The sequence below is a fragment of the Salvia splendens genome, chromosome 3 (genome assembly GCF_004379255.2).
Source record: "Salvia splendens isolate huo1 chromosome 3, SspV2, whole genome shotgun sequence".
Lineage (NCBI taxonomy): Eukaryota > Viridiplantae > Streptophyta > Magnoliopsida > Lamiales > Lamiaceae > Salvia > Salvia splendens.
The window spans coordinates 40,696,958-40,714,844 of record NC_056034.1 but is presented as its reverse complement, the minus strand read 5'-3'; the positions used below and the strand labels follow the sequence as shown (position 1 = coordinate 40,714,844).

The window sequence follows — 17,887 nt, the reverse complement described above, 5'->3', positions numbered from 1 at the left end:
CTTTGTTGATCACTTATTCTATTTTGGGGGGTTTTAGATCTGTATGCGATATATTACATTGGGTCGGCATACTTGATAATCCTTACTGATAGTAGAGGTTTTTTACCTGAATCTTGGCTGTAAATCTGATTATATGCTCATATCAAGAAAGTGCAATTTTAATTAAAAAAAAACATGATGACATTCTGTTTTTTTTTAAATTGTGCAAATCTATACATATATAAAAAGAGTTTTGGATCAATAAGAGTGGCTCGATCGACACATTTGAATCCTAAACCATAAACACTAAACTTTGAACTCTAAACCATAAATACTAAACCCTGAACCCTATTAGCTTCTAGATTTGAGATCAATTAGAATGGCTCGATACACTTGAACCCTAAACCATTAATCATAAACCCTAAACACTAAACATTGAACCCTGGATCTGAACCGTTACCTTCATCTCAATTATATGGAGATATGCATTAGTATTAATTTTCATAAACTTTCTCACTTCCTCTTCGCCTAATTATCATAAAAACAAAAAAAATATTTCCAATTTTATTGAAATATGCATGACAATAATAATTTATTATTGTCTATTATCATAAAAATATTTAAATGTCTTTTGTGATTCAACATTTAAATTCCACAATTAATATTACCCTACCTACATTATAAGAAAAAAACTGTCATTATAGCTTTGAACACTAAATAAATATGTATGCATAATATTTAATCTTATACTAATAGTATTAAATTTAAGAAATTCATCAGTAATATAACACACAAATATTGTGTATGAGTATTAAACTTAAAATCAAATTAAATTAATTTTTGTATATTAATTACAGAAAATTAATTTAAATTTCATAAACTCATATATTCAATTTGTCAGTAGAATTGAAAATATAAACTATAGTTTAATTCATGGATCACAATAATTAATAATGTACACATATTTGTCAATGCACAAAGTTTATCATATTGATAATTCTAATCACAGGTTAGGCAATGTCCTACTCCATTTGTATAATAAAAATTTGAGATTTTATTCTCTTTCTTATGTTATATATTTATAATTCTATTTTTCATTATATGATTTATTCTTAATTGATTTCTCATTTGTCACCTACATAAATAGGCCATTCTATATTATTATGCATTAACTTATTTTCTTAACTTTTCTATATTGCTCCAACACTATTTTGATATATTTCGTATGTTTGAATAAGATATACATACAATATGCACTATGTTTTTAGTATACGTCACATAGAAATACATTGAATAAGATATTCAGTAAATAATTTAATTCTATTTATTTATGTATTTTATGTGATTTTATATAGTACTCCTCAGTCATAGTAGTGAGTTAAGAAATATTGTGTTAAGTGAGTTAAGTGAAGGAAAAATAAAGTAGGTAATGAAAAAGGTAGAGATGTGAAGAGAATAAAGTAAGTGAGGAGAAATGTGTTGATTTTTACCAAAAGGAAAAATGACTCAACTATTATGGAACGTACCAAAATGACAAAATGATTCCACTACTATAGAACAAAGGGAGTAGTATTTAAAAGTAATATTACCTTTTATTACATCTAGAGTCATATTTTTTTCAAAATATTATAATTGGGTTCTATAGAAAATTATGGAAACCCAAAACTCTAAGACCTAAATCCTTTTACAATAATTTCTTAGCATTAAATAATTTAGCCGAATACAGTTATACAAATATAAATTGAGCAAATTTATATTGACTTGAAAGAAAATGACCATAAAATTGGAAGTTGAAAATGAGGACTCGATATTTAAATATACATATGAAGCAAAGCGGTGCAATTATTGGGCATTATTAGCATTTACTAATATTAATTTCAATTGCCCAACGGCATCACATTGATTTAAAAATTAATATGAAAATTACATCTAATTCAATTGGGCATTACTACTACATAATACTAATACAAATTCCTAACCGCATGATTATTGGGAAAATTAATTTTTTTACATCGTGGATTACATTTATAGTAGTACATATGAAACTTCCGTATGTGATTTTAAATTTCTAAATGGTAAGGTTAAATGATAATTCCATAAATACCCCCAAACCTCCCCCTTTATATTAGTATAGATATAGATTACAGATGGGCCTGGCCAATTAGACGAAACGAATAGTTTACAAGAAGCTCTGTACTACTTGGGCCCGGCCTGCTAATGAGTGGCATTGGCCCAAATAGGAAAAAGCGCAATTGGAATTTCAGCTGAGTCCACTGTCAAAATGGCAATCGGCTTGTCCAAGTGAAAAATCTGTGTTTTTCTTCGGGATCCCCTTCGTTGCAGTTTTTCGGTTGAAGCATGAAGGGGGTGAAAATCTCCTACTCTTTGGGGATTTTGTTGAGCTTGATTTGCGTAGAATCTGTGCCGCAGGCGTATCGTAGAGACCCAGGGCATCCGACGTGGCACCATGGCGCATTTCAGGATGTCAAGGATTCCGTGCGATCTGATGTTCGGCAGATGCTCCACTCTCGCGCCGAGGTACGAATCGCACCTCGAGTGTGTGTTGATGGAATTAATTCTACTACTATTTTGAACTGTGTGTGTGATTGAAGTGATAATTGTTGTGAAATTTGGCAGTGTTTGTTTGTTGAACTTGTATCAATTTTGAGCGTAGTTTCATTGCTTTTCTTTGAGCAATTGTAATCCATCCAATTTCAGTCAGCTTTGATGATGGTGTTATAATTATTTGTGTCTCTTTGCTTTTGGCTTAGCTGAAATTTTATCTTCGGTTGGCTTAGTGTTTCTCTAATCACGTTTTCATTTCGCGTTATGTTTGTTTGTTGCTGAATCATTGCTAATTGTTCAGTTGGGAAAGTGATTCATGAGTGTGTGTCTCTTGAGTTTGTATTTATGTGTTTAAGAATACAAGTTATGCAAGTGTTTAAAATTTAAATTTGTGTATGGAATTGGCAATCTCGACCAACTTTGTTTTCTTTGAGTGGTCTAGGCTTCCCCTATCATGAAGGTCGATTATGATTCTTACCTTTACAGTTCAGAATGGGCTTTTCATTTCCTAATTCTATTTGGAAGCTGGTGAATGTTGTTTGTTTTGACATTAGATGTCATGGGGATATTAAAATAGTTTTTGTTTTCGAGCTAGTTTGGCAGAGTTTAAGAAAACTTGTCATCTATCAAAGAGGAAGTTCGCTTATCGAAGAGTCCAAAATTTGTAGCTTTGTTAGGGAAAAAAAATGAGAAACTGATTTGTTTTTCCATGCTGAGCCGAAAATATGAAACTTATTTGTTGTGATCAATTGGCTTTGTTAATAAATCTAGCACCTCTAATAACCTTTTATGTAATGAATGCTATATAAGGCTGATTTATCTCTTGACTGTTATAGTTTTCATCTGGTTATTGTTCGGTTCCTTTTCTTGACTCATATCTGCTTGCATTTGGTGCTCTATAACAGGTCCCTTTTCAAGTACCACTTGAAGTAAATGTCGTCCTTATTGGATTCAATGGCAATGGAGGGTACAGATATACTGTAGATTCTCAGAAGTTGGAGGAGTTTCTGAGGGTTGCCTTTCCATCTCACAGACCATCGTGCTTAGAGACTGGCCAGCCGCTTGATATTGAGCACCATGTAGTGTTTAATGCATTCCCTGTAAGTGCTTTAGCATTCTTGATGAAATATATCACATTACCTGATGTTTTATTCTCTGTACTGGTGCCATTATGTTATTATTTCTAAGAGAGGACCAGGAAAATCAAAATGTCGATTTTATCTAGTAAATCAAGATGTCCACTTTTTTTTGTTATGCGCATAGCTTCTATAGTTCTGTTTTATTTCATGAATAGCACATCCATGTTGACAAATTTATCTTAGGGTTTACATGTTTTGTTTTCTGTTAAACAAGCTCATACTATGAAACTGATAACAAAGTTATCTGAAACGGTGGGCATATTCTCGATATCATAGTTATCTTAAACGGTGGGCATATTCTAGGTATCTGAATAGCACGTCCAGGTTGACATGGTGCTATACTTCTTCCTTTTGGAAATTTTGGCAGCGATTCTTTCTTCCTTCTTGCTGCAGGTTGGACAGCCAGAACTGATAGCATTGGAAGAAGCAGTTAAAGGTGCCATGACTCCAGCTGGCACTGCAAGAGAGGTGACACCATATGCATACTTTCACTTTCACCAGGCTGTGTTTACTTATTTCCTGGGTTTATATGAAAATTTGCTTCCTTTTAGTGAACAGGTAGATTTTGGAAGGGAAGTTCCTCTCTTTGAGGTTGAAGCAACAGCTGTGGAACCAGAATTCGAGAAACTTTATTCCTACCTGTTTGACTTAGAAAATGGGGGATTCCCTGTTGAAGAAACGGACAGACCTAGGCCTACTGCTATCTTTGTGGTTAACTTTGACAAGGTGAGTTACACAATCTTGATAGATCTTGCAATGTCAAAACCCAGAATTTACTCATCGCAACTGCTTCTTTTCTTGTACTTCTGGGAATCCTATATAACAAAAGTAAATGCTTGTAGTATACAATTCTATGTATAATCTACTGAATGCCATTTTTTCTATCACGTCCTTGCAGGTACGGATAGATCCTAGAAACAGTAAGCTTGATCTTGATAGTTTGATGTATGGAAAAATCCCACATCTGAATGAAGAAGAGTTGAAGAACCAAGAAGGGGGTTACATATATCGCTACCGGTACAAAGGAGGAGGTGCATCTCAGATTTGGCTTGGATCTGGCAGGTATATTAATGCTATGTATTTAAAGCTAGTCTGTGTGTAGTCCATCTTGTAGAATGAGTTCAGGTCATGTTCAGTGTTAGTTCTATTTGACAAGTATCGACTTGTGTTTTCTGAAGACAATACATTTTTCTTTTTTCTTGTTTTTGTCCTTCTGGAATTCCTGATGTTCCTGGATCACAAAAAAATTGCAGATATGTTGTGGTTGACCTCTCTGCTGGACCTTGTACATTTGGAAAAATTGAAACTGAAGAAGGAACTGTCAATTCTAGGACACTTCCTCGACTACAGAATGTGTTGTTTCCTAGTCCTGGTGCTAGTGGTGAGTCTTCCCCTGATATCTTCGTCGGCAAATTAGCTTCCGTAATTGCAACCATAGTGGAGCATGTTATAGCCCCTGATGTTAGGTATGCTACTTATGCCCTCTTTATAAGAGTCCAGGGTTATATGTATATGTTATTGATCCGCAAAAGTTTCTTTCAATTGATTTCATTTTCACTGAGATATAGTCTGTTATATTTGTCCCCTCTTTATAAGAGTCCAGGGTTATATGTATATGTTATTGATCAGCAAAAGTTTCTTTCAATTGATTTCGTTTGCACTAAAATATAATCTGTTATATTTGACCTTCTCAATTTATTTTGAGGAAGAGTCATGCTAATAAAGTGACCTAATTCATTGTCATATTTAAGTTACTCCAGCTCGACAAGAACCTGTTGTATATTATTCATTACTGGTTCCCACTTCAAATTAGTATCCTGTGACTGTTCAACATGTTGAATGCTACACAAGAAGTCCGGATTTTTCTCCATGCTTTTGTTTTCCTATTATTATTTGCCTAAATTAGGATAAACATATGTTTTCTCACAATCTCCAGCTTTCTGACATTTGTTGTTACATCTTGTTTATTCTGCAGTCAGCTTCATTAACTGTAAATGTTGCCTTTTCTTTCTCTGGTTTGGATGGTTTAACTTGTGTATCTTATCTAATTTTATCTTACTTGGACCAGGTATGAAATTGTTGATATGACCACTAGGTTACTTGTACCTATTATTGTCCTTCAGAATCATAATAGGTATAATATCATGGTGAAAGGCCACGATTACAGTGTAGATGTTGAAGCAATTGAAGCCGAGGTTAGAGTTCCTTGATTCCAGTGTAGCTCTAGTGGTTCCCTAAATAAATATAAATTCTGTAGGTCAAGCAAAAATCTGTATGATTGAATTTTTGTAATAATTCGTGTCAGAAGTTGGAATATATATAATTGCAACCACCTAACTAACTTCCTCATGATTTCACTGTATTCAAGGTTAAGAAGATGGTTCACCAAGGGCAGGACGTTGTAATTGTTGGGGGCACACATGCACTACATCGTCATGAAAAGTTGGCCATTGCTGTCTCGAAAGCAATGAGAGGTCATTCCCTTCAAGAAACCAAGACAGATGGTCGCTTTCATGTTCATACGAAGACATATTTGGATGGAGCTATTCTTAAGGAGGTACGTTCCTTGGGCAAGATCAACTAAATAAAGCATTGATCGCTTAAGATTCTATATTATTGCAAAAAGGATATTTTGACTGTGGATCTGCTTCCCATTTTAATCCACTAACAAGTGGCCACATCTTTACTCCTTTGCATGAATATTTATTGATAAATTGATCTATCATTACTTTTAACTATGTCTGACCTTCCTGCTATCTGAATATCATCCTAATTGCAGGAGATGGAACGATCTGCAGATGTGCTTGCAGCAGGTTTACTTGATGTGTCTGACCCATCCTTTTCCAGTAAATATTTTCTTCGTCAGGTAGTTATTAGCCATTAATTTTTGAAAACATCATTTGGATACTGTTTGTGGTAATGTTCTTAATATACTTCTCCAAATGCTCATCCTGTATGTTAGTTTCTTTTCAGACCTGGATGGATGATACTGACGGAACTGATGATTCCATCATAAAGCACAAACCTCTTTGGGCCACTTATGGTTCGAAACGTCAAAAGGATAAGAGAAAGAGATCAGAAAAGAGAAAACCTGGGGACTTATTCCGAACCTACGGAACTAGAGTTGTTCCAGTGTAAGCAAAATCAATCCTTCAGTAATTTCATGAATGTAAGTTGCAAAAAAAAGTAGCTGATAGTTATCTAGGTAGAAGCGGGAGCTTCTGAAGGACTGAGTTTGATGCTACTAATAAAAATTCTTCTATCTGTTAAGAATGTTTCCTTTCCAACAATACATTCGTAGTATCACAAAATGACTAGTGATATTTGGTATTGAAGCTTTGTCCTATCACTGGCTGATGTTGATGATAACCTTATGATGGAAGATGAAAGTCTTGTATGGACAAGCAACGACGTAGTAATTGTGCTTGAGCATCAAACGGATAAGATACCTCTGAGGTAGGTGTTCCATAGCCATGTTGGAGTTCTACTGATGTATTCTTCAATTGTCGTTTATAATTTATCATTGCTGTTCAATATCAGTTTAATATTTGACCAACGATTATACATGTTGAGGTTGATGGTTCTTAACAAACAAGAAATATATGGCAGCTTACTCATTGAACAGAAGATTCTAACATATCTTAATGTCCTTTCTCCTTTATTGGCTGCGCAGCTACGTTTCCGAGCTACAGAGAAGGCATGCCGTACCATCACAAGTTCAGCGACATATTCTGGCCGGACTGGCCTCCGTTGTAGGTGGATTGAGTGCACCATATGAAAAAGCTTCTCACATACACAGCCGCCCTGTCGTGAATTGGCTCGTGACAGCTGGTTGTCATCCATTTGGACCTTTTTCGAACACTTCTCAGCTCAGTCAGTTACTACGTGATGTAGCACTGGTAAACCCACCTTTTTTCTTTAGAATTTTACATCCTGCATAGTTCTGAAACTTCTACTGCTGCTTAAATTCTGCAAGAGGAACGCGGTGTATGCTCGTGTCGATGCTGCCCTTCACCGTATAAGAGAAACATCAGAGGTAACTAACTAACTTCCTCTAACTCCTGAACCTTTCCTTCTTTTAATTCACGCACGTACTCAATTTCCCTTGCAGGCTGTTCAAGCCTTCGCTGCAGAACACCTGAAGACTCCCCTGGGAGAAGCTGTGAAGGGTAAAAAGAACAAGTCGAGCACTGATCTTTGGCTGGAGAAGTTCTACAAGAAGAAAACCAACCTACCAGAGCCATTCCCACATGAGCTAGTTGAACGCCTAGAGAAATACCTTGATGTAAGCATCCTTCACTTCTGGTACAAATACCACGATCATCACAACACTACACATTTTCCTAACGTTCTCTTATCTTCAGAGCTTAGAGGAGCAGCTTGTAGACCTTTCCTCTTTGCTATACGATCATCGGTTGCAAGATGCAAACATGAACAGCTCAGAGATACTGCAGAGCTCAATGTTCACACAGCAGTAAGTGTTCAATTTGGTTTTAGATTCTGTTCGGTTTATATATTTATATACTAGTATATGTTATTTCGGTTTTTTGTGGTTTTAAAAAAATCAGTTATTCAATTTTTTCTGGATTTTGGTTTTTTTCGATTTTATGTTAAGCTCTGTTTTAGTGTTAAATATTTCAGTTATTTTGGTTTGGTTTCTTAGAGCATCTCCAACCATTTACACTAAACTCAAACCTATCTTAGTGTAAATATCACATCAAATATGATTTTACTCCAATCATTTACACTAAACTCAAACCTAAAAGAATATTCTCTATATTATGCCTCTTTTACTCACAAAATTTGAAAAACTTTTAGGTTTTGGTTTAGTGTAAACCTAAAGAGGTATTTTTTTTTTCAAAAACCAATCAGCTAATTACCTATCTCATTTTAGGTTTTAGTGTGTACCCTTGGAGATGGTCTTAGGGTGATTCTGTTCGGTTCCAGCAATAACTGAACGCTCACTTGTAGGAAAACCTTTGAGACATACGCGCCTCATCTTGTGTTGACTTGAGATTCGTGTAAATTTGCAGGTACGTGGATCATGTATTGTCTAGCGAGAGGGAGAAGATGAAGTGTTGCAGCATCGAATACAGGTTACCAACGCATTACTCCCAAAACTATATCTATGCAGGAATTCTTTTAGCTGGCTTTTTTGTTTATTTTGCAGTAATTTTCTTCGCATCCCCAGTTCGCTGATTTGGTTTTTCATGTTAATGGGGAAACATAGATTTTGTCAAATCAGTATAAATTTAGACGGTTTAGAATTTGAAAATTTTACGTGGGTGTCTGATATCAATTGGATGTGCTTATTTCTCTCTCATCTATGAAATTGCTCAAAATGTGAGACTCTGGTATCAAGATTGGTCAGTAATATTCAACACAAGTTTATATAACTGGGCATAATTTAAAGTTACGGCAGGGACTATTTTGTGTAACTCCAGTGTTTGTAATTTTGAATAATTAAATCAGGTCAATAATCGAATTAACTCATTTTAGTGTAGATATTATACTAAAGAGTTATTTTACATCAATCATTTACACCATACTTTACATAAAAAAAATATTTTCTATCCACTATCTATTTTATATCACAATATTTCAAAAAAGTGATTTGAATTTGATTTATTTTAATAATTAAACTAGGTATATTTTACCTAATTTTCAACTCCATTTTGAGTTTTGGCGTACAATGAATATCGTCTAAGAGTGTCCACAGTGGAGGAGTCGCGGCCCGCGCCTCGGTGCGCTGCCCCCCACTGCAGAGAGCCACGTTTTGCGGCTGAGGGCCGAGAGAGCTGTGGCCGCGGCCTTCACGCGACTGAGCCGTGTGATCCGCAGCCCTCCACTGCAGCGAGCCACGAAACGCGGCTGGGCTGCGGGAAATTTTTTTTTTTTAATTTCGAAAATCTTTTTATAAATATGCACTTCCATTTTCATTTTTTTCCACTTCATTTTACATTTTCAATCCCTAATTATCATCCTACAAAAAATGCAAGGTGGAGATGGTGATTCCCCGGGGTACGGAGACTCGGGATACGGCAACTTCCCCAATCAGATGTGGAGTCCGCAATCGCCCCAATACCGGGTCCAATCGTCCCAGCAGAGTAACATGGTTCACCAACAATCAGGGTTCGGTGACTACCGGCCGAACATGGTTCGCCAACAATCGCCCCATTTTAAATTATGTTTATTTTTCAAATTATTAGTCTAATAAAATTTAATATAGTTAAATTAAAAAATATCATTAAAAAAGCAAACAAATTATTTTTTTTTGTAGAGGACCACATTTGGTGACCCTTTTTGTTATTGTTAATTTTGTTTATTTACCATTACGGAAGGCCACAAGAGAGCCAGAGCCACAAATGATGGCCGGACTAACTTTAGCGGCCTTCAAGGGCCACTATTGTGGACACTCTACGATCAGATTGCTTTTAGTCATGTCCCTACACAGAAGAGGTTCAAATTCCGTTGGGGGTCGCGGGAAAAGCATCTCTCAGCTGAGGGAAACAATGCAATTTCTAAGCTTCTAATTATCTAAAAAAAGGTTTATTCACTCCATTGGTACTTTCTATAAGATCAACTCACTATCTATTTTTTTTATTTTTTTTAGAATATTCAGCATTAAGAACAGTCCAATCACTCTTTATTTCTATCTATTTCATATAAGAGTAGAATCAGTTGCCAATTACGAGAATTATATTGTTTTAATGCAGTTATAATCAAGACAATTCAAAGTTTTAGATCAATTGACCCGATTATATAGTGTCACCCCAATGTAAGTAACAACATTAGGTATATTCATTGTGGGGGAAGACAGAAGTATAATGAAATTCAATTTCAAGAAAAGACTTTGCCACATTGTAGACTGATAATCTAATGTGATTAGATGACGGTAGGAGTCAAAATTGCAATTAGTTAGGCATATTTAGTTAAATCCAAGAGTATTGTGTACTAACTGGGTTTCCCTTTCCGAAATTACACGCTCATGAGATGAAATACAGCATGTAGGGAGGGAGGAATAAAAATCGATTTGATTTAACAATGGAAGATGATGAAGATCAGATATAGCTTTCTAGGCTGCATTGTCCATCAATATAGCAGTTTGACTGCTCAGAGCCCAGTGCGATCATCATTTCTAACTTAATTACTCTCAAAATCACAAACACGATGAAAATAATTTAGAAATGAAACATAATTTCGAAATTGGATGAAATCCTCAGCGAAAAAGCTTATAGTTGTCATCAAATTGACAATCAGGTCTCAAAGATACATGCCAGTGCCATCATCGGATCTCAAAAGTATTAGCACCAAAAATTACCAATTACCGCAAAATAGAATCCATCAAAACTAACGATTTTAATTAAAGAGAAAAAAAAGAAACGAATCGGAAAAAAGATTTAGCAGGGTTTTATTCACTGCGCCTGGGGTTCAACAAAGGCGAAGCGACTCAACAACGCACTGCGCTAGTTGTACTTGCCTCTTCACCCATACACATACAATAAACTGTACCTATACATTGCAGAGAAATCCTTGACGAATTTCCACTTAGAGGCAAAAATAATCGACCATAAAACTCTACTTGATTGGAATCGAAGAGAGAAAATAGCTGATTTAAAATAGGTCTATAATAAAATGAAAGGAAATCACAGAATACGAATATCGGAGATCGATAATTAGTTGAATTTGGGGAAATTCGTAGAGAGAGATGAGATAGATGATGAGGAAGAGGTTTGTTGTGATTTAAATAGAGGGATTTTGGAAATTAGGGTTTTGAAACTGGGCTTCACAATGTTGGATATAGTTGGGCTTCACAATGTTGGATATAGTTGGGCTTTGAATTTCGTCCAATATATTAATTCGGCTTATTTGAGTTTTAAAAGCATTAGGGATGTCAATGCAACCGCAACCTGCGGGCTGGCCCGAAAAGTCTGCTAAATTTCTAGGGTTAGGGTTGAAAATTTTTAGCTCGATAAAATTACAACCCAATTAGCCCACACTCATTTAACCCGCAACCGGTTAGGGTTGAAAATTTTTAGCTCGATAAAATTACAACCCAATTAGCCCACACTCATTTAACCCGCAACCGGTTAGGGCCAGACCCGAAAACCCGACAAAATTTCTATTGTTCTATTTGTTTGACTCTTAATTCGACACTTCATTGATTATTTTATAATATAGATAACTTTAAAAAATAACTTTCAATTTTATATTAAATATACAAATTATACATTAAATTTTTATTAAAATAATAATAGATGAAAAATTTAGAAACTTTAAATTCTCTAAAATTATTTAAATTTTTAAACCATGCTTTAAAATTTCTCAAAATATGCTACTGTTTTATTTTGCACAAATCTCACGTATTAGTATTTGATCATGTTTATGTTTGATTTATGCATACCGTATTTTAAATTTATCAAAATTAAATACTCTATATTTATAAATATAAATAATTTTCATCATTATTTATTAGATTGATCGCATGTTAATTTTGTCGGTAGCAACCCGATTAACCCGGTGGGCTAGCCTGAAACCTGAGCCTTCAGGGTTATGGTCGAACTTTTATAACCCAAGAAAAACCACAACCCGATTAGCCGCACTTGATTAGCCCGAAACCCGCTGGGCCGGTCCGATTGACATCCCTAGAAAGCATCTTATTAGCTATAATTAATAGGTGTAATAATAATAATAATAATAATAATAATAATAATAATAATAATAATAATAATAATAATAATAATAAAATCTATGTGAAATATAGCTATTAAAGTCGAAAAAAGAAGAAACACGTAAAAACGACTCAAGAAAAAAAAATTTAAACTGACTTGATTGAACCTATTAGAACCATGGTTAGTAAAAATTTTAAAATCATTTAAAAATAAAATATGCACATAAACTTACGAATAGGAATACGATCATATTTAAAGAGCAGAGGTTTTTCACATCGATTTTTATTTTATGTGACATCTTGTATTTTACTTTATCAATTTATATCACGCGTATATTATGATATCTTTTAATACTCCATATAATAAGATATACATATAACAGGCGTTAATAATAACAGAACTTGATATGTAACGATCAAACGATGTATTTCTACACATACCATATCAATTAGAGGCTCAAATTATTCATTTGAAACAGTGTGGCTGATTTAATTTATTTTAATTTATGCAGTATTCCAGCTTGTAATTTTCAACCTCTCGATTAAAATAATGAAGCTTTGTCTTTTTATACTCTTGCATTAGTCCTTTTTTCATTTCTAGGACAACTCAATTAGACATCGGTTTTGCTATCTAGATCTTCTTTTTCTTTATTTATTTTCCCCTTTTTTATTTTGAAATTTGTTTGGACTTGTTTTATTTGAAAGAATTTAGGAAGTTGCAGTGTTGATCATGCAAAAAAAAAATCACGTTTTGTGGACAATATTTTAGGTGCGAATCTAAAAACATGAACAACGAATTGAAATATTATATGACCATCACAGAATATATTTTTTACAAATTATAAAACATAATTATGAAACAATTCAATATGAGTCTACGAGTGATGTGAATTCACAAAAAAAAAATCTTCTAATTCCACAGAATCGTACGTAACGAGTTCAGCTTAAGATAATCTTATCATAATTAAATGCTATAAACACAAACACAAATACAAATACATCACCTATTTCTTTTATTAAATACTCAAACACACTATAATATTTAAACACTCAAACACGCTATGAATTTTTAATTCAATTAATAAAAAAACCAAAAAAATAATTATTATGATATCAAAAATCATTCTTATTAAAAAAATAGTTTCAAGTATGTAAAGAATAAACAGTGTTTTAGTATTAAAAAAGTGAAAAACATAGTACTCCATTTTATTCATAAATTTAATTTAATTAATTTTAAAGTGTTTAATTAAAATTAAAGTGTTGAAAAAATAATAATGAAAAAGATTGTGCCAAATTCTGAATTTGATGGAAAATTGGTACATACCCGAAAGAGTAGTTACTGAAAAGGACAAATTGAATTAAGGCGTCAGCACAGACGTCATTCATCATCCAAACTATACCAATGATTTATTTTCCACACTGTTATAAAATGACAAAACTTGCTGCCCAAATATATGGGCTTGGTCATCCCAAATTTTGAGATTTGTACAATTATTTGATTTTAGTGAAAACCTACAATTAGTTATCTAAACGATTCAAAATTTAAATTTTAGGTTCCATTTTCGTTAGCAGAAATCATGTGCATGTAGCAGATCCGTACTCTCTTGCTAAATATAATTGTCGATCTCATCGCGTACTCCCTCCGTTCCGGAGCGGTAAAGACATTTCTTTCCGGCACTTAATTTGAAAAAAATTATGCTAAGTGAGTTAAATAAATAAATAATAAATTAGAAAATGAAAAAGGTATAGAGATGAACAGGTAATAAAATAAAATAAGTGAGAGTAAAATAAGTTAGAAGAAATATGTTAATTTTTATTAAAAGGAGAATGACTTTATTATTATGGAACGTACCACAATGGTAAAATGACTCTATTACTATAAAATAGAGGGAGTAGTATTTATGTTAGGATCGAGATTGAAATCAATTTGAGAGATTGCAATAATAAAGTTGAGAATATAATTTTCAATGAAATTAGAAATGAATTGTGGATGCATTTATAGATATAATTTTAAAATATAAAAATGACGTTGAGTCACATAATTTTTTCGAAACAGGAAACCGGATAGAGGCTCTAATTTATAGTTTATGGTTTACATATTTACTTTAAATAATTCAAAATATAATTGACAGCTTGCATGTAGAGTTTAAAATACTCCTAATAATTTGCGTAATTTCGATTTTATTTGATTTCAAGGATAAATTATAGACCAATAAAATACTCCTAGAATTTTGGAAAGTAAATGTTTTCCAACACCTTTATGTAGATTGGATCCTCTGCAGTGGAGGATAATCACAGCAGGGTGCTGTGCCGAAAAAAACGACGTCGCATTTGATTTTCTTTTTCTACTTTTTTTGTATTTCACTTTTCAATGCTATCATTTAATTGGTAATAATTAATTGGATTCTCTCCATAGTCAGAATTATGAGAATCATAATTACTGTTTTATAATACTAATCATTTTTAATTAATTAACAACAATTGTGTAAAAACGAAATAGAAACCAGAATAAGAATAACGGCAAAATATGGTTTTTTTTATGAATATAAGAGAACATTTTTTTGTCCGCAAACTTTGTCAATGTATCAATTTTGCGTAACATTTGAAAATATCTTCTGATGTCACACTTTACTTTTTACTTTGTCCCATAATAGATATCACATTTTTTTTAAAATCTCCATCACTTTAATATATACTCCATCCATCTCGTAAAAATAAGGACACTTTCCTTCTCATCGATTCCATAAAAATATCACATTTCTAATTAATTTTTTTTTGCCAAACTTAATATATATTTTTATTTAGATGGAATATTTTTTTGGTCCGTAAACTTTTCCAAGGTATCAATTTTGGTCCGTAACATCTAAAAATATCTTTTGAGACTCATTAACTTCGATATAATATCGTTTGAGGTACTTTTTCATTGTTTCAAACTTTTTTTAGATGAAAATACCCTCACACATGAAGGGCATTTCAGTCTATTTAGTCTTTTTTTTATTAAATATTCCATCTCCTTTCATCTCTTTTCTATTTTTTCCTTTTGTCTTTTAATAAAGGGGCCAAAAAAATTTTGAGTAATAAATTAAATATTATAATAAAGAAAGTGAATAAATAGACTGAAATGTCGTTTGAGGGTAATTTTGTCCAAAAAATTTGAAACAGTGAAAAAGTAGCTTAAACGATATTACATTAAAGTTAATGGATATCACAAGATATTTTCAAATGTTACGGACCAAAATTGATACATTGACAAAGTTTGTGGACAAAAAAATGTTCTCTCTTATATTCATGAAAAAACCCATATTTTGCAGTTATTATTATTCTGGTTTCTATTTCGTTTTTACACAATTGTTGTTAAATAATTAAAAATGATTAGTATTATAAAACAGTAATTACGATTCTTATAATTCTGACTATGGAGAGAATTCAATAAATTATTACCAATTAAATGATAACATTGAAAAGTGAAATACAAAAAAAGTAGAAAAAGAAAACGGTATAAGGAAACGAAAAAATCAATCTGCCAAGGAAATCAAATGCGACGTCGTTTTTTCGGCACAGCACCCTGCTGTGATTATCCTCCACTGCAGAGGATCCAATCCCCACCTTTATGTCCTCATTCGTCATTTTCCACCACTCATTGAGATTTTTTGCATGTCGGTTTATACAAAAGTTAATCTGTCAATAGCAAATCAACAAGTTAGCAAATAAATGAGACTATTAATCAACAGGTGATTAAAAATCAAATGTGGAATTTTCCATATTTCTCAACTGTCAAATACTACTATTAATTAATGAAACTGTCCTATCATGTTTTTCAAAAATACTGCTCTTATTGAAATAAAAAACAGATAGAAAAAGTTAATGAATTATGAATCGTATATATAATATTATAAGCGAACTAGTGGAAATTGGGACCTTTGATTCTTATTTTATGTTGATCTAGTAATGATTACGTCTTCTTTATACAAGTTTAAATAATAAACCCTATTTGATTGCATTCACTCAACATAATCCAATTTTGATACAATGCATTTTTCCATTTATATATGATTTTTCAAAAGAATTATTGAACCTGTTGATGATGCATTTCTTTAGCTTTACACGTGGATGTTTGATGGTTTTTTGATAGAATCTTTGTTTTCTTATCTGATATGAACTTGAAATTAATCATGTCTCATTTATTTTTGATACTACAATCTTTTCATTTTTTTCCTTTAATATTACTAACAAAAAATAGGAAAAAAAAATTGTATCAAAAATTCCATTTGAAGTGTTCACAGCCTGTTGTGTTCCTTAACTTAACACAGTACTGATACATCCAATCCAATGATCCAATAAAGCCAAATAAAATTGAGTGGTGATCAGTATTTTGGAGGTTAGAGATGGCGTCAGCACACACGTCATGCATTGCCTACCAAAGATTTCTTTTCACATGAGACTATGTTACAAGAGCATCTCCGATGGCGGCGAGCTGGCCAGCTAGCCGATTTCCGGCGCTCGCCGAACCATTGCAAGCGGCGAGCGCCAAATCGGCGAAAAAATCGGCGTGCCCACGCCGATTCTCGGGCGCTGGCCGATGCGCTCGCCGATCGGCTGGCCGCCATTGTAGGCTCCCGATCGGCGAGCAATCGGCCAGCCGATTTAATTTTTTTTTATTTAATGTTTTTTTTATGGGACAAACTCATTCTTGGTTGTTTCTCTTTTATAGAGACATCCTTGAATGTTTTATGTTCTACTTTCGATGTGTGACAAACTCATTCTTGGTTGTTTATCTTTTATAGAGACATCCTTGAAGGTTTTATGTTCCACTTTCGATGTGGGACAAACTCATTCTTAGTTGTGTTTTTTTAATTAATGTACTTTTTAAAATTTTAATATTATTATTTGTCAAATGAAGAGGCAAAACGGCTAGTAGCCACATTCCAAGTACCAACTAATTGGTAATTGTTGTTGCATTTAATAGGTAGTATTTACCTAGACAAACAATAAATTAGTGGGAGTTTCTAAGAGTTGTAATATCCCTATAAAAGGGAATGTGCTACATCAAACAATTCATAACAGAAAATTACAAAACACTTGTCTTCTCTCTAGCCACCATGAATCTTCTTCTACTTATCGCCTCTCTCGATTACCATCTTTAAGATGGTATCAGAGCAGGTTAAAGTGGTGTGGGACTCAGAAAATTCTCATCACCGTCCCGGATATACCTTTCCCGGCCTTTTTTAAAACCTGCAAAAACCAGAAAATAGCCATGTCAGAATCTGACCCAGAAACTACAAACATCAACCAACCTTTGGTGAGTTTTCCAGGGGAATTTGCTGCCCAATTGGCTGAGTTCCTCAAACAGATCAATAAACCACCACCTCCTCCCTCAAACCAACCAGAATCATTGGGAGAGGTTCATGTCCAAAGTAAGCTCAATGGGGATAATTATCCCCTATGGAAAAACCTGATGGAACGAGCCATAGGAGGCAAGGGTCTGTTGTCTCACATAAATGGAGTAACCGACCCCCCTCCAGCCAATCATCCC

At 33.5% G+C, this 17,887-nt stretch overlaps 1 protein-coding gene and 2 non-coding genes across 4 annotated transcripts; 1 reads left to right on the top strand and 2 right to left on the bottom strand.

Annotated features, from left to right (window-relative positions):
* Positions 1-2,271: 2,271 nt before the first annotated feature.
* On the top strand, positions 2,272-9,925 carry LOC121796057. 2 transcript variants are annotated; one of them, XM_042194772.1, is made up of 17 exons: positions 2,272-2,517; positions 3,450-3,644; positions 4,077-4,151; positions 4,242-4,409; positions 4,582-4,745; positions 4,937-5,149; positions 5,752-5,878; positions 6,052-6,240; positions 6,463-6,549; positions 6,657-6,817; positions 7,020-7,139; positions 7,357-7,582; positions 7,660-7,719; positions 7,795-7,968; positions 8,048-8,157; positions 8,717-8,779; positions 9,683-9,925. In XM_042194772.1, the coding sequence occupies exons 1-17, from the start codon at positions 2,338-2,340 to the stop codon at positions 9,693-9,695; spliced, it is 2,325 nt and encodes a 774-aa protein (XP_042050706.1). In that variant the 5' UTR covers positions 2,272-2,337; the 3' UTR covers positions 9,696-9,925. The 2 variants fall into 2 exon arrangements, with proteins under 2 accessions (XP_042050706.1, XP_042050705.1); XM_042194771.1 differs by lacking the exon at positions 9,683-9,925 and having other exon boundaries at positions 2,273-2,517; positions 8,717-8,995.
* An 816-nt stretch (positions 9,926-10,741) lies between these two features.
* LOC121797519 lies at positions 10,742-10,823 on the bottom strand. Its single transcript, XR_006049883.1, has one exon. It is a non-coding gene; the product is annotated as a small nucleolar RNA snoR118 (small nucleolar RNA).
* A 75-nt stretch (positions 10,824-10,898) lies between these two features.
* Positions 10,899-10,976, bottom strand: LOC121797563. The gene has a single exon (XR_006049922.1). It is a non-coding gene; the product is annotated as a small nucleolar RNA R66 (small nucleolar RNA).
* Positions 10,977-17,887: the final 6,911 nt, after the last annotated feature.

Excerpts from the sequence above, each read along its gene's own strand:
- LOC121796057 (XM_042194771.1), top strand. The coding sequence starts at position 2,338 with ATGAAGGGGGTGAAAATCTCCTACTCTTTGGGGATTTTGTTGAGCTTG. Across the intron at positions 4,410-4,581 it reads TTGTGGTTAACTTTGACAAG|GTACGGATAGATCCTAGAAA; the intron begins GTGAGTTACACA and ends ACGTCCTTGCAG. Across the intron at positions 4,746-4,936 it reads ATTTGGCTTGGATCTGGCAG|ATATGTTGTGGTTGACCTCT; the intron begins GTATATTAATGC and ends AAAAAATTGCAG.